At 40.7% G+C, this 16,177-nt stretch overlaps 2 protein-coding genes across 2 annotated transcripts; both read left to right on the top strand.

The window, feature by feature from the left end:
- Positions 1-12: 12 nt before the first annotated feature.
- On the top strand, positions 13-7,204 carry LOC135340041 (protein spinster homolog 1-like). Its single transcript, XM_064536328.1, has 11 exons — positions 13-201; positions 310-539; positions 989-1,140; positions 2,792-2,879; positions 3,833-3,990; positions 4,611-4,748; positions 5,377-5,575; positions 5,877-5,942; positions 6,267-6,365; positions 6,532-6,690; positions 6,936-7,204. Exons 1-11 carry the CDS (start codon positions 102-104, stop codon positions 7,098-7,100), a joined length of 1,554 nt encoding a protein of 517 aa, XP_064392398.1. The 5' UTR covers positions 13-101; the 3' UTR covers positions 7,101-7,204.
- Positions 7,195-15,830, top strand: LOC135340037 (rab GTPase-binding effector protein 1-like). The gene is made up of 17 exons (XM_064536323.1): positions 7,195-7,335; positions 7,980-8,580; positions 9,030-9,253; positions 9,921-9,971; positions 10,434-10,580; positions 10,684-10,819; positions 11,056-11,230; positions 11,397-11,582; positions 11,952-12,054; positions 12,620-12,772; positions 12,929-13,009; positions 13,369-13,599; positions 13,785-13,856; positions 14,243-14,369; positions 14,595-14,740; positions 14,940-15,056; positions 15,605-15,830. Exons 2-17 carry the CDS (start codon positions 7,980-7,982, stop codon positions 15,665-15,667), a joined length of 2,613 nt encoding a protein of 870 aa, XP_064392393.1. The 5' UTR covers positions 7,195-7,335; the 3' UTR covers positions 15,668-15,830.
- Positions 15,831-16,177: the final 347 nt, after the last annotated feature.

The following is a 16,177-nucleotide window of genomic DNA, read 5'->3' as shown; positions in this document are numbered from 1 at the left end:
TAAAAAATATGTGTAAACTCAAAGTAATTTTAAAATTAATTAATTGTAGACAACTTGGTAAAGAACTTGAAAATCTCCAAGTCTATTACAGAAGCAAAGGCATGGGCATGTGTAGCAGAAGCACATTCAACAAAGTGTTCGCTGTGGCTATTCTTACTGCCATTAACTTCCTGAATTACATGGACAGGTACACAATTGCAGGTACTGCAGAATTTTTAGTCACATGATCCATAAATAAATCATGAATCTATGTGCATGGGATATACATGATATCTGACTGTCACTATAAATGCACCCACTATTAAACAGGGATCCTGACTTCACTGGAAGACACGACAGCAAATGGTTTCAAAATTAATGGCAAGCCAGAGGCAATTGAGGACTGGCAAGGAGGGCTGCTTCAGACTGCCTTCATTGGAAGCTACATGCTCCTCGCACCATTATTTGGTTATCTGGGTGATAGGTACGCACGCAAGTACATCATGAGTGTTGGCATCTTGCTGTGGTCCGCCTTCACCCTATTGGGATCGTTTTCAGTGGTGAGCACAATTTTAAGTTAGTGACAGCTGTGTGTTCAGCGTGTATTTTGTGCATGTATGTCCACTACTGGGTGTCCATTCTATAGATTTATGTTGAATAGTAATTGCACAACGGTGTGTTTACATACATTTTGTATACAGTTGTGTGAAGGATAGGACCAGTATTATGACTTGAAAATTCCCTGTTTCTATAAATAGATTGATGTAATGACCAGCTGTTCAAGTACATGTAGTACAGTTGAATGACTGTCAATCCCCTTGCATAAACAACTGTTTGCGTGTCTTATTCATGCACTCCTGGGTGATATGCATTTATTTACCAAAGTACAGCTAGACCTTGCAATATATATTAAGTGCATGACTGTTCTATGCAGCATGTAGTAATTTTGGGACAAATAATTTCGTCTATAGTGGTCACTGTCGTATAATGCGCACAATCTCTACTATAGAATTATTGGATGCTGTTTGGTACACGACTGTTTGTGGGTGTGGGCGAGGCCAGCTATGCTACTATTGCCCCTACCATCCTGGCCGACCTGTTTCCAGTCGAGAGCAGACTCAGAATACTCTCAATATTTTATCTGGCCATGCCCCTAGGAAGGTCAGTCATTACAGTGGACAAGTAAAGTTATGTTGCAGTGCATACCATGTACATGTAGTAGTTACTTAGTTAATATGATCGATGTATGTCTAATCTGTTAATATTCAATCCAATTCAGTTGTGCATAATGAACCATGTCCCTATAGCGGAGGTTGGTTAATTACTATTGATAGAACAAATGTTTAAAGAAGGGAATGAGTTCCAGGCAGCTATACTAATTAGAACCCCTTTGATCCTTTGATCCTTAATTTTATAATTATGCTTCACATGGACCACAATGTCTGGGTTTCATCAGGATCCATAGTTAGGGAGGGAATGAATATAGTGTGTGTGATAGCATGCCGGAAAGGGTGTTGATCCACGCTCATTTCTGTTGACCACATCCCTATACTAAATGAAATGATTGCTCACATGTAGTTGGACTATATCATGTATAACTGTAAAATTTAGCGAATAAGCCATTTGAACCGAATTAACGATTTTAATTTGGTGTCTCAGGTGTAGCTAGCTACTACAGCAAATGATGTGTCCACCGGATAACTTTAATTTGGCGGTTTAAATTTGCCATATTGCCAAATTATATCACTCACCAACTTTTCCAGTTATACGGTAGTTGATTAATGTTTGTACAGTTTCGTTAGTGATATGTCATTATTCGGAAGAAGCTGAGCATTTGGGAGGGAATCTTCCCCCACCCCCACTAGATGAAACCCTGCACAGTGGCATTAATTCCATTGAGCAGCAGCAGCAGGAGTACTTTAAGATCTTAATGTACTCCTGGCAGCAATAATACCTATTATAGACGGGTAGTAATTGTAGATTTCCCCCGTTTTTAGGGTACTAAATTTGGCGGATTTGCGAGCACAATAATGTGTTAAAAGATGTATAAATATGAGTTTTAAGAGTCAGATACATGTATATATAGATGAAAAAAAGAGCTAGCTTGCTTAGCATACTCTCAAAAGTATATTTCATTTATAAATTTAGAAGATTCATAATAATAGTACGAACATAATTCAGCGTTAATTACTAATTCGTCAAATGGCTATCATCTATTTATAGTAGTAGTTACATTGTTGTTAGAATAATTACATAATTATATGTGGAAGCATAGCTATGGTGGAAGTGCATGTGTGTGGTTTTTGTGTATCCTTTATGATCACATCAGTGACTTGTAGTGGCCAACCCCTCTGTCCTCTCATTTTCACCCTCTTGCCTGCTAATGGAGATTTTGTGGGCGATGGTGGTGGGGGGGGGGGGGGAATACACATTGTGGAATATTCTTGCAGAGTCCAAGAAATTATTTTCTCAAGTATTTTATGTTGGGATGGTGAAGCTTTGGTACACCCATGTACATGTAGCAAATGCTGCCTAGGAAAATTGCTTCTATGCATGAATTAACATAGACGTACAGTACGGTAGTTACTCTGCACTGTATTATAAGTATTATTAGTCTATAATTATAATTTACGTGTATATTAACAGCACTTCGTAGATTCAGGATTCAGGTGTACGTACACACTTCATTCTCTAACTCACGCACGCACGCACGCACGCACGCACGCACGCACGCACACACACACACACACACACACACACACACACATCTACTGATGATGATTGTTGTTTTTATCCTTTACTTCACTTGCAGTGCATTTGGCTACATCATTGGCGCTGAGCTTACTCAACTCATACGTATGTACACCAATCAAGCAGTCCCATGGAGATGGGCCCTCAGGGTATGTAGGTTATTGCATGACTCGATCACCACTCGCACTTGTAGCTCTTTTTAACTTGCATGTATCTAGGTTGACTGCATGTCATGATGTGTGCAATGTACACACAACTGCAATTGTGGATATTACTTAATTACATGTACATTTAAGTCACTGTTGGATGTACGTACGTAAGATATGCACAGTTTGGTCCCTCTAATCTGGAGCCTGCTGTAAAGTACAGTACACGCAAGCTACATGTACATATAGATGACTGTACACAAGGAGGATGGCTATTCTCATCGAAAAGGGATTTCCCACGCCTATTGTGGTGCATTGTATTCCACTGCCAGTCTGTGTGTCTGCCTAGGGCCACACTGACACAGTGGTGGTCAGTTCCCTGGATCCTGAATGGAGTTGAAACTAGCACCTCCAAATACTGGTTTCATAGTTTCTTGTTATCGAAATGAAGATAGTTTCCTAGTGGCTAGATATTTTAGCCCAGAGTCTTAATTGAGTGCCACTACTCATGCTAGTACATCTCTTCCTGTCTATTAGTCTGTTAGTCATTCTAATAGTATGCTGGGATAGCTTTTCTATGTTCTTGGTTTGTAGTTCTCAAATGTGCTTTACATCAACCTAATGTACCAATTTTAGATAAGTAATTTCGTATACAAGAGCCTACATTTTAGTACACTAATACTTTTCACAGTTCTCTAGATTAGGGGTGATAACTGTGTTACTGTAACATTTGTACCTCTGATCCCCAGATGACCCCTGGTCTAGTTGTGATAGCTGTGTTACTGGTACAATGTAACATTTGTACCTCTGATCCCCAGATGACCCCTTGTCTAGTCGTGATAGCTGTGTTACTGGTGCAATGTAACATTTGTACCTCTGATCCCCAGGTGACCCCTGGTCTAGTCGTGATAGCTGTGTTACTGGTGCAATGTAACATTTGTACCTCTGATCCCCAGGTGACCCCTGGTCTAGGCGTGATAGCTGTGTTACTGGTGCTGTTTGTTCTAGTGGAGCCTAAAAGAGGACATAGTGAAGGTCAGAGGACAGGCAAGGGGGTCCAAGGGGAAACAGGAATAACTGCTTACTTAAAGGACATCTGGTATTGTCTCACCACGTAAGTACATCTACGATTGTGTACCATGCATCATGTCACGTACATGATCTGTTTTTTAGCAGTTTTTTTTAATGGGTACCCCACGTAGTTCTTAATTGTACCCGTGATGTTTTAGCAGTGGCAGCTGTTACAGTAGAATTGAGTGGTTTCTAAGTATCAACTGGGTACAACTTGAGTGAGGTTATGTATGACCTTTGACTTTTTAGACCAATGTTCATCAACTGTTGCAGTGCTGACAAGCGGTTAACTAATAGCCTTCAATAAAGTTAGAGCTTATAATTATGCTTCAAAGTCTTTATGCAGGAAATTTAATTTTTTAATGTGGGTCATGCATGTTAATTACTAACGCATTGGGTCTAAAAGTCAAGTCTGCAGTACGCAAGTATTTTTGACCCTGACAGACCTCCTCCGACATACCAGTTGCTAGTTTTCAAATTCCAGTGAAACGTCCGGCAAATGATTTTAACACCCTTGGTTACGTTTATGTCTGGCTACAATTACAATGCACTTCTGTCAATGACTTGCACTTGCGTCACTAATACATGTTCCTGTACACCCACCCACACTTTGTTTTAACTCCCCCCCTCCACACACACACACACACACACACACACTCACAGACCAACATTCCTGCTCACCACCATTGGGTTCTCTGCAGTGACCTTTACCACTGGAGCGCTGGCACAGTGGGCTCCACTCTACATCTACCGGGTCTCTTACGTTGTATTGGGTGCAGATAAGCAATACGAAAAGAGCACGTGAGTGAGCCAATTGTGAGGTTCCATTGTCAGCTAATTAATGCTTCTATCTACATAACTATTCATTGAACTTGTGATTTGCTGTACAATATGTCAAGTATATGGGATTACATCCATGCATGTATGCTATTGACAAGTACGTACATGTGACAGTTACTACATGTAGCTCTGACATACATGTAATTGTAACCATTAATATTTTGGTACTGTAATCGTCTTACATGTTATTGCATGGACACATTGTTCAACATACTTAAGTTTTCCTGCAGTTGCACTCATGCAATATGTGGCTATACTAGTTACTGTAACAGTGTATACCGGCTGTCATCACAGCGTGCAGCTTTAGGTATGGGGAAAAGTTGTGTTTGGTTTCATTCTAGGAATTGATCTCTTACTCTTTACTCTTCTTGGAAATTTGTTATTATATACATGTACATTGTACATTAATGATTTAAACTCGATGCATCCTTTCATCTTTATAATTATACATGTACATGTATACATTTACACACAGTACATTGAAGAAAGTAGAGTGAAATATGCTCTTAAATTAATATCTTGCATTTAAATGAACTCATGCATCTTCAAGGTTAACTGAGTCTCTTTGTTCTTGTTCTCATTGCTGCAGTGCTGCTCTCATCTTTGGAGGCATCACGGTAGTAGCTGGTATTGCTGGGACACTGTGTGGCTCAGAGCTCTCCAAAAAACTGGGGAAGAAAACGAGGAAAGCTGACGCCATTGTGTGTAGTCTGGGCATGATGTTAGGCACTCCTTTCCTGTTCCTCGCTCTCGTCGTTGCTCAGTACAAGATCCTCTATCTTGGATGGGTGAGGATATTCATTACAGTGCATGTAGCTGCATTGATTGCGACAGCATGTGTGCACATGTATTGTCACTGTGTTGTATGTACTGCCCTCCATTATTTGGCATTCGAGCTTCTACGGTACTGCTTTGTGTAGGTTTCTAAAAGCCCTTGATTACTTGCAAGTGCATGCATGCACTGTTATTCTCCCAGATGTCATGCATCGTATAGACTTTAATTGTCATCATGCAATCATAGAAACCCTATGAACTAGTATTATACAAACATGCACAGCACAGAACATCACATGGCTGTTTACTTTCCAGGTGTTTGTATTCGTTGCGGAGTTTTTCCTGTGTTTAAACTGGGCTCCTGTGGCAGCTATCTTACTGGTAAGCCTTGTACAGTACCATATGGACACCAAAATACTAAGACAGTACATACCATCAGCCCCCCCCCCCCGTACATACCGTGATAATATCATAGATTTCCCTATGCCAAATCCTTTCAAGGGCTAGCTCAATGACAAGTTAGGTCGACGAAATCCTAAACTAACGGAAGACACAATGTCATTTGACCAAATAGCATGAAATTAATTCAGCTTTAGAGGCCATTATTTTAAGCGCCTCATAAATTTCGCCCTATATGGTAGCTAAGATTATACATATACGCACTGTAAGTTTAAATTGTGATAATTATTATACTCTTATCTGCAGTACACGATTAGGGCTGGTAGACGGTCCACTGCTGAAGCTGTGCAGATCCTGATGTCCCACCTGCTGGGGGATGCTGTCAGTCCACTCATCTGTGGAGCAGTGAGTATACAGTGTATTTACTAGCTGTAGTTGTAGAGCATGTACAAATGTACTGTAAAATGCCTATGGATTTGAGAATCCTGTTTGTTTCTCAGACCGTAAAAGTGTGCTACCAATAATTATTGATTGACTGTACGTATGTGAATTAGTTTCCACAATGATGCAGATCTCTGATAGCATTTTTGCTGTGATCGGACCAGTGCAGGGTGTGCAACATGGTAAGGCAATCAGTCTGGAGTTTGGCCTGCTCATTACAGCCTTCGTCTGTGTGCTAGGAGGAGGGGCCTTCCTTGCTTCCACTTTAACTGTCGAGGCTGACAGGAAGGTGAGGAAACTAGTCAATGTGTAGGTGTGGCCACCACCGGTAATGCACTGTAGTTTTATAATTACATGTACATGTATATATGCACAGAATCAGATCTCTGGTCTCACTTTCTGTGTCCCCATTTTTACGCTGCGTAAAGATACTTCTTTCGAATACTGTTCATACACATCTTACAGCTCAAAAATTGTCATTTACCACACTCCACTTTTGCCCCCCCCCCCCCCCCCCTCCCCACATACACACAGGCTGTTGAGATATTCAATAGCAAGGCAAACCATTCAGTGCAAAAGTCTGCCCATGTCGACTATGTTCCTCCTGACGCAGCAGATGATTTTGATGAGCGCAAAGAACTCTTGGCAGATGCAATTAAAGATAAAGACATTGTGTCTGTAGACTACAAGTCCATTTAACTTTGCATGCTGTGTATATAATCACTACTTTTATTATGTGTGTGGGTGTTTGTGATTATCATTTACCTCTAATTTAACGAAAGAAGATAAAATTCAAAAAGAAAGGTCAGTAATTTACCATGAGTGTACAGGCAAGTGCCTCGACATCGTACTATAGCTAGCTGTTCAGCTGTCCTGGGTTCTACTTGTGTATATATAATATATGCTTGTTGGAGTTAGTAAGTCAGTATAAAAGGTAGGTGGAAATGAACACGAGATTCAAACCATGCTAATAATTGGAAATACTATACCTGTATATCTGTATCTGTTTATCATTAAGTACCCTACTTTATATGAGAGGATCACTCCTCTAGGGTGGTATGCAGCCAATTATAAATGCACTTTGTCCATGCATGTATTACATTGTACATATGCACAATACTCTAAATACTGTTGAAATGAAGGAGGCATAAAATTAATGATTGGTGGGTGTGGCACTTTGTAAATAGGTTGAGTTGCAACGCAGGCGTACGTCTTGTGATGGCAAAACACTGGGGCCTGCATGCATGCAACAATGTGATGCAATAATTGTTCTTGACAACACCTTATCTATGGCAAAAAACAGCCGACTAGATTCGAGTTTGAGTTGTAGGTGTCACTTTACGAAAGGACCACCCCAAAAAATGTATGCACTCGACACAAAAAATATTTTGGATACATGATTGTAGTATTTGCATGAAGTGTGTACACCTGCTTACTTAGGTTCCAAGATAACCATCATCTACATTGCATACATAATTAAGTTGGCAAACCCCATTGTTAGTACAATGCATGCATGACCACAGTACAAATTACATGTACATGTACATGGCTGTGTTAACCCCTCCCCCAAACCAATAGATGAGTGACCATGATGACCCTTCACTACTCTCATACCCTGTCCTGCCCCCCTCCACCCTTGAAGACACTCCTTCACAACTTTCGCTCATAGACTTCAATTCTCCACAACTGTCCTCCTCAGGAGGATTTTCATTCCCTCATTCTACTACTACCGAGAGGACTCGTCCGGTAACCCCCACACCTCCTATTGTGGAATCGCTACATAACCAACACTCTGCACTTCACTCGGTTTATAACCCCCCTACTCAGGGGGTCAGAATGTCTACTGACCCCCTCAAACTCAAGGTGCAACACTTGGAGCAGTTGTGTGGCAAGCTGCAGAAAGAGAAGAGTGAAACCCAAGAAGAGTTCGGAAAACAGCGCAAGAAGTTTATGGACAAGTTAGTTGAAGTGGAGTCTGAGAGAACATTACTTGCTAACACTATTGAGAGGTACAACACAGAAATACGAGAGATTAGTACACAGCTGATGGCTAAGGACGAGGAGGTTAATAATGTGAGAGTTGTTGCCAAGATGAGTACGAAACAGGCCAGGGAAGATTTTGATGTTGATCGTGTCAAATACGAAGAAGAGATAGCCTCTCTAAGGCAGATCATGACTGGTGAGCTGACGAGTGTTTTGGAGGGGCTGTGTGTGCAGCTTAATTGGTATTATGTCTTAATCAGACCATCGATACAGTGTACAGTATCTATGATCAGAATACCAATTGTATGTATCACTGTGTACAGTACGTAGGATGTAAGGAGTCTGTACAGTTTAGAATGTACGGCAACATAATTACATGTTTATGGATATCGCCATGTGCGATTAAACAAACGAACTAGCTACTGTACATGCACTGTATATAGATTAAGTGTTGTGTTGTGTTGTGTTATGACTGTATTTTATGTGGTAGGATGTAGAGTCAGCTTGGCTTGGGCCTTTACCACCCCCTGATTTTTTAAATAGATGTACGTTGCATCATGTTCATACATGTAATTATGTCATTGTATGCTACTGGTACTCATACATGTATATACAATCATGTATACACGGCATTAATTTTCTTAGTTCAAAGTCAGGACCAGTCTGCAGCGTTTAGTCAGGAGAGAGATGGTTGGAAGAGAGACAGAGATGGTCTGTTAGCAGAGATACAAAGACTAAAGTCGTTCCCCGCCCCACAATACACTCAGTCACCCACCAACCTCGCTTTACGACAGAATGAGACCACACCTATCAGGCACACACCTTCTCAAAGTCCTGACGCTGAGAACCTCGACTTTGACATGGCAAAAGTACATGCATGTTCATATAGGTTTACTTGTGCAATATGTATGTATTGGGGAAAACCAGCCTGTACCTAAAAAGCATCTTACAAATAATGCTACTATTACATACATTTTGTAGAATACAATATGCATGTAGTACATGTACATTGTACGTAAATTTCATCGTCTCTCATTATCTCTATTGTACATCCTATTCACAGGCGTACACAACTATGCATATTATAATCAGCGTACCGGTAACTGATACTACTGCCTGAGACAATTTAATTAATTGAAGCTAGAACTAATTATAGCCATGCCTGTGTTGACTTCCTACATGTACATTCTCGGGAGTTGTTGATACTTCACAGTCAGTCACATGTTTGTTTGTTCACTGGAGCCCATACAAGATATGCTTTAGCACAAACAGTTCTAATTCTTGTTGCTGTGTTAGAAACACAACCTGGAAGTGTATTTTGGCTACTGCCTTTAAGTTTAACAGGGTGTGCACAATAAGTATATGTAAGCTACATGCATAGTACGTACGTGTGAGGTATTATTAGCTGACCCTGCCAAACGTAAGCTAGCTTTGCTGAACTTTTAAGAATCTTTTCACATTGATTTCTTCATAATGATATATTGTGTGTTTATTATAACTGTACACTGTACATTGTTGTTTCCATGCCAACTGTAGGCTGCCATGGATGTCAAGGTCCTGAGGTCAGTAGTGGTTCCCCTGGAGGAGGTGAGCTACATGTGTACATGTTACTATGTGTTTACTTCCAGCATTGACATCAGTTTCAGTTGCCATTTATTATTGTAGTCCTGGAATGTTTCACAAGCTTGACGTAAACAACTGTGTCAATATTGCATAGAATTTCCATATGCTTTAATTTTGTGCACATACACTGTGTACAGCTGTTACGTGTTTCCTTCTTACTACTCAATTATCTATTTCCCCATTATTGTGTACAGTGTTCCTTTCTCTACCGTACAGTAACTGCATAATTATGATTTCAGATTATGTGCATTCATGCATTATTAACCCGAGGCGCGTAGGCGGCATCGGTTACAGTAGTCTGTCAGTCTGTGTGTGTGTGTCTGTCGCTCACTTACATTTTTGTTTCCTAATAATTATCCTTTGAGGTTGCTTTGTGTTACACACATGTACAGTGTGTTTAGCTCATTTGTGTCATCTGCTACATAGGAGATAGACGTGTTGAAAGTGGAGCTGAGTGAAGCTAAAGAGCAACTGGCTCGTTACAAAACACAGGCCACACCCATTGATGCCACACCTCCTCTCATTGAGTTTGACACACCTGCCACCACACTCTCTTCAACAGAAAATGACCCTGTGAGTATAGCTAGCCAATGTTTATTTTATGGCTTGATTTTATTATGTAATGTACTTCTAGACAGACGCCTGTCTCAATATCTCACTCTCTGCCCTCTCACAGGTGACACAGCTGCAGGCCCAGCTGACACTGGAGCGCTCGGCAAGGCAGGACCTCGAAATGCACACAGAGGCTTTAGTGGCTCAGAAGACTCTCACTCACCAGGAGATACTCATGCTCACTCAAGACATGGGGAAATGTGAGTGTTGGGTCGCTATACATGTACACAATCACTCACGTCCTGCACTCATTCAATTTTCTGAATAGTTTTATCCTTGTGAGCTGTTTTGACTGTCCACAACTTGAGCTAAAAGTATCCACTTTTGAAATAATTATAATGTACTGAGGTACATGTACATAACTTAATCGCCATTTTTCACAGAACGTGAAAGTACATTTTAACTCGCTAATGTTTACCTACTCTTTAATCACCAGATAAGGACAAGTACAAAACAGAGAGTGATCAGCACAATGCGTTGAAGAATGAGTACACAGCTCTCAAAAAGACATGGGAACTAGCGAACCAGCACTTTATGGTTGCTCAAGATCGTCTCAAGCAGGAAATTTACAATCTGTCCGAACAAGTGGAGAGGCTCACTGCTGCTAACAGGTATAAATTTCTACATGTAGTGTGTCAATTTACTGTGTATGCCTATTATATTGGATTAGTGTATGTTCTCAGAGAAAAAGCTTCACTCCTAGGCATAGCATAAGTGGCGGAAATCTCACATGTTTTAGAGTTTAATGTTTAATGCTTTTCAATTCGTTCTTCACAGGAAGGAGAGTGTTCACAGTTCTTCCAGTGAAGAGACTCGAAGTGGAGCTGGTCTGGGTGGTGGTGTGGGTGTGGATGATGAGAGGGTTAAATCACTCACGATCCCTCGCTTGCACAAGAGGTCCCAGTCCTCTATGGGGGAGGAAAATCCCATTCCACCTGGACCTGGACCGCTGCAGAGACGAATGTATGTTTCTAGCACACTACATGGTGTGCATTCATACATGCACATGTACAGAAGTGTGTATGCAACAGAGCAGCAGGCTGAGCATGTAGTTGGTAATCGATTTACAAAGCCTTGTCAGTAGTATTAAACAAATGCTGCATTATGCGTTTACACTGTAAGTTACAGTAGCTAGCTGTTACTTGTACATAAACTTGTATATACATTGTGTACATGTACATCTGTATGTCATCGCTAATAAAAATGTACAATGATTCTCCATGCAGGCACCGCATACATGTACATTAGTACTGTACATGAATGTCATTGTGTACTGTATTTTCGTGGCATGTGTCATGTTCCACCTTATTGTTCCTGTACACATACATGTAGGTCCTCCTCCTTGCCCACGTTGGAGCAGTTGTCAGGCAGGCTGTCACCCGAGGCTGGCGGAGGGGGTGGTCTGGAGACGAGGCTCACAGCACTACAGGATGAGGTAGGGAGCGAGTACTTGTGGTGTGTGTGCCTGGGGCAATAGACCAATCTACATGTACGTACAAGTAGCATTACTGTGGAAACTCCGACAAAAAAACCTCGAAGTATGGGCCACTCTACTTACATTTATTTCCCTACAACGGGCGGCCTCTCCACAACAGACAAATGCGTGCTATTGTCACTGTACATATAAGTGCATGGTGTCCTTTGTTTGGACGTTTTATTGCACAGAGACTTTGTTCCGTTAACAACTGTAGTAGCACATTGTATGCATATACATATTATAGGAGTACGTCTGAGAGCTACCGTATAGCGGGTATATTTCAAGGGTATAAATTTTTGCGGAAATGCCTTTGGAAGGTTTTCGCAGATTTACTTTTTTTGTGGAATAGCAGCCTTTTTGCAGCATGCATGCATGCATGCAATATAAAATTCGTGGTTATAAATGTTCGCGGTATAATAATTATTATGATCAATTCGCAAAAACCATGAACATTCATATCCTCAAAATATACCTGCTATACGGTATATACATGCGTATTATATGATTCCAATTTCTCTCCCAGAATAAGAAGCTTTGTAGTGAGCTGGATCGTCAAAATAAGGCGTGTCGAAGCTACGAGAGTCAGTTACAGAGGGTACAGAATCAGATGCTGGAGGAGCTGGATGGGAAGGAGAGAGATATAGACAGACTCAGGGCAGAGACAGAGAAACTAAAGGTATAGTAATTCTGAACAATGTGCAAGTACGTGTGTTTTACAAAAGCAGGCGAGACTTTGCCTCTGATTTGAGGTCATGAAGACCCATGTAGGCAACATAAACAGTTGTATAATTATGCAATTTAAAGTTCACCGGTTTCGTTCTCCTCTCACCAGGCTGGTATTATGAGAGAGAGAGACACCCAGAAGAAGCTGAGGAGATCTATGCAGGAAGATGTGAATCAGATCGGAGCAAAAGTTTGTTTACATACTTATGTTATAATATTATGTTGGAGTCATAGTAGGTTCACTCTAATTATGTTAAGTACCATTATTATTGAATTATTGATTGTTTGGCCGAAAGGGGTTGCTCATTAACAAACTCTTCAACCTTATACTTCTAATTAAGTTGTCTTGTCTCTAGGCCGTGAGTAATAATTAAGCCTTGCATTATAATAAGTCTTGTTATGAAAGCTACTAACAGTGTACCTGCGTGCGTGTACTTGTAGTAATCTTAGGTATCATACACAATGTAATTATATCCGAGCATGAACATGAATACACTCTGTCACAATCTCGCTCCATTCAACACTCTTTCCCCTCACACACTCTAACAGATGGAGACATTTCGTGAGACTGACAAGAAAGTTCGACAGGAGGTGAGACGACGCAAGGATAACTTCACGGAGCTGAAGCACGACACTCAGTTAGAGATAGCTCGGTTGACTGAAGACAAAAGAGAGTCATACAGACAATTAGAGTCAGCGAGAGAGGAGTACGACTGTCTCAAAGTATTGCAGTCTCAACAAATGTTGGACTACCAACACTCCTTCAGCAAAGAGAAAGCGGTGAGACACGTGTATGGCCATGTTTTAGGCGTTTGTCTTTGTAACTCTACATACATGTACACAGAGCTATGGTAGTACTGTTTTTTTATGAGGGTTGGCAGTTTTACATTGTATGCGTGTGTACAGCAGTTACTTCACATGCACATTTACATGTATGTATATGTACATGTATCTCTACTATACAGGCCCGCAAAGAGGCTGAGACGAGCGTGAAGGCCATCAAGAGCCATCTGTCAGCAGCACAGGCTCGTCTACAGGTACATGATCGAAGTACGATGTCATACATGTATAATTGAGATAGACAGAAGCTTTATACAATCGGGGTTCTATCCAATGGGGGGGGGGAGGGGCAGGGGGAAGCTTCTCCCCCAAACACTTCAGCTTCCCGGTTTTCCATCTATAACTAAATGGCATTCGGAGGGGCAGGGGAAGCTTCTCCCCTAAACACTTCAGCTTCTCGGTTTTCCATCTATGGCATTCAAATTGTATTCTGAGAAGCTAAAATAAATATCTGTTCCTAGGGTGTCTACGAGTTAGGACATTGAAAGGGGTTGTCCCTATTTTACATAGTGTGCATGCATGTATATGTAGTGCACGTGTGTCATTTTTAGTTAATTTTCATATACCATCAATCCTATTACAGAGCACAGAGGAAGACTTGTGTTCACAGCTGACACTGGTCAAAGAGCAGCTACAGATTGAGACACGGCAAAAACAGAGTCTCACTTCAGAGCTCACCTCACAGCTTGCCAGCTCCATGAGGGAAAATGGTGAGTGAATTATGGAGATTCTGGTACAGTTGCTTGGAATAAAAGTTGTTGTGTGCGTCTCAAAACTTTAACAAAGAGAAGATTTTTATGCTCTGAGCTCTGAGACTCATAAATGGCACTAGTTAAGCGTAGCATCAATCTACAGCATATAGCCGATCAGTCTGACACACTGTAATCTGCAAATTACCATTCTCACTTCTAGTCTCCCATTCCTTTCCTGTCTAGATGGTTTGCAGAGTTTGAAGGTCGACATAGAGGCTGAGAGAAGGGCCAAGAATGATGCTGTAAGCAGCAAGCTCTCCATCCAGGAGAAGTCAACTGCCTTCATTCAGCAGCAGCAGAGGGAGATAGAGAAGCTACACGCAGAAAAAGTGAGGGAGTCTGTAAAGAGTGTACTAACAGTGATGAATGGACTGGCAATTATCAGTTATGTACAGTCATGTGTGTCAATTGTGTCAAAGTGTTGATGTGTCTGTTAATTGTTTTAATAGCTGCATAAATATATTCTCTCACTAATTCGACACTATCGTAATGTGTTTGTACATGTACATGTATGTTTGCTATGTGCAGGAATCCAAGGACAAGCATGTTGTTGAGCTAACAAGACAAGTATCTTTGTTAAAAAACCAGCTAGATCGAACAGCTGAGACACAGAAGGACTTTGTTGAACTCTCTCAGTCTCTTCAAGTGAGTTCTTCAATAATAGTGATGTACAGTAGTGGCGTACTTGTGTACGACTCCACTTCCTATAATTACTGCTCTTATTGGGCACCCAGATCGCTTCCAGTAAAGTTACAGTAAACTAATTGTGTGCATTTGCAACAGTCAGTATACAGACCTTCATTTCTCAAGATGCCTACGAAAGAGCTACATGTACTTAGGCTATAATACATGTAAAGCCACATATAAGCCACATATTTATATATATTTTAAAAGCCTGTGTCCATGAAATATTTTGCTGGTGAAAAACAGCAGACGTACCCTTTGCGATCTACGTTCTCAAGGATCGTGTGTAATTACCAGTACTAATTTAGGTTTTACGATTTTTCAAATGGATCAAAACTCGCAGATATTATGTTTGGTGCTCGCAAAAACATTCTAGTAATACAGTACATAATGTACAGTCATGTAGTAAAACAATCGTATAATTATAGATCTTTGTATTGAGCAATAAAAATGATTCAGATTTGTGTGTACGAGCAATGTTTGTTACCAGCCCTACATACCCATTACAGATGAGAATTGTTGAAATGGAGGAGAGTCAACAGAGTAATTCTTCAGACAGTGTTGTGTCGTGACAGTGGTGCCTTTGAGTGACCTTGATAGACTGCGTGATTTGTGGTGTGTTGTGACAGACACTTGGTAGCCGGAATACATTTAGCTGTGTATGAATTGTGTACACTTATTATTTTTACCACTTTTGTAATTCATAAAATTCTCCATTCTGTTCGGCGAGCATGATTTTATTGTTGTTAGACAACTTGTAGTGTCTCCTGTTATTATGTGGGGGAATATTATTTTGGGGACATTTAATTGTGACCAAGTTTAGGTTAAGGATGAGGATGTGGTTTGGAGTACTGTAGTGTACCGTGAAAACACTCCATATAATTATGGGTTACCGTAATTAATCAATTATGTCTTTTGCTGCTATGTATGCAATAAATGGCTGCAATTATAACGGCTAAATTAAACCTATAACCTAATGATCCCCTAACCTTATGTATAACCTTCTCCCCATTTTACTGTTAAAGACTATAGCCTATAATTATATAGTTACATATCACCACTTACACTAGCTAGAAGCCACA

This window comes from Halichondria panicea, chromosome 8, assembly GCF_963675165.1.
Source record: "Halichondria panicea chromosome 8, odHalPani1.1, whole genome shotgun sequence".
NCBI lineage: Eukaryota > Metazoa > Porifera > Demospongiae > Suberitida > Halichondriidae > Halichondria > Halichondria panicea.
This window is presented reverse-complemented; position numbering and strand designations above follow the sequence as displayed.

Excerpts from the sequence above, each read along its gene's own strand:
- LOC135340041 (XM_064536328.1), top strand. The coding sequence starts at position 102 with ATGGGCATGTGTAGCAGAAGCACATTCAACAAAGTGTTCGCTGTGGCT. Across the intron at positions 540-988 it reads TATTGGGATCGTTTTCAGTG|AATTATTGGATGCTGTTTGG; the intron begins GTGAGCACAATT and ends TCTCTACTATAG. Across the intron at positions 1,141-2,791 it reads CTGGCCATGCCCCTAGGAAG|TGCATTTGGCTACATCATTG; the intron begins GTCAGTCATTAC and ends CTTCACTTGCAG.
- LOC135340037 (XM_064536323.1), top strand. The coding sequence starts at position 7,980 with ATGAGTGACCATGATGACCCTTCACTACTCTCATACCCTGTCCTGCCC. Across the intron at positions 10,581-10,683 it reads CTTCAACAGAAAATGACCCT|GTGACACAGCTGCAGGCCCA; the intron begins GTGAGTATAGCT and ends GCCCTCTCACAG. Across the intron at positions 11,231-11,396 it reads AGGCTCACTGCTGCTAACAG|GAAGGAGAGTGTTCACAGTT; the intron begins GTATAAATTTCT and ends CGTTCTTCACAG.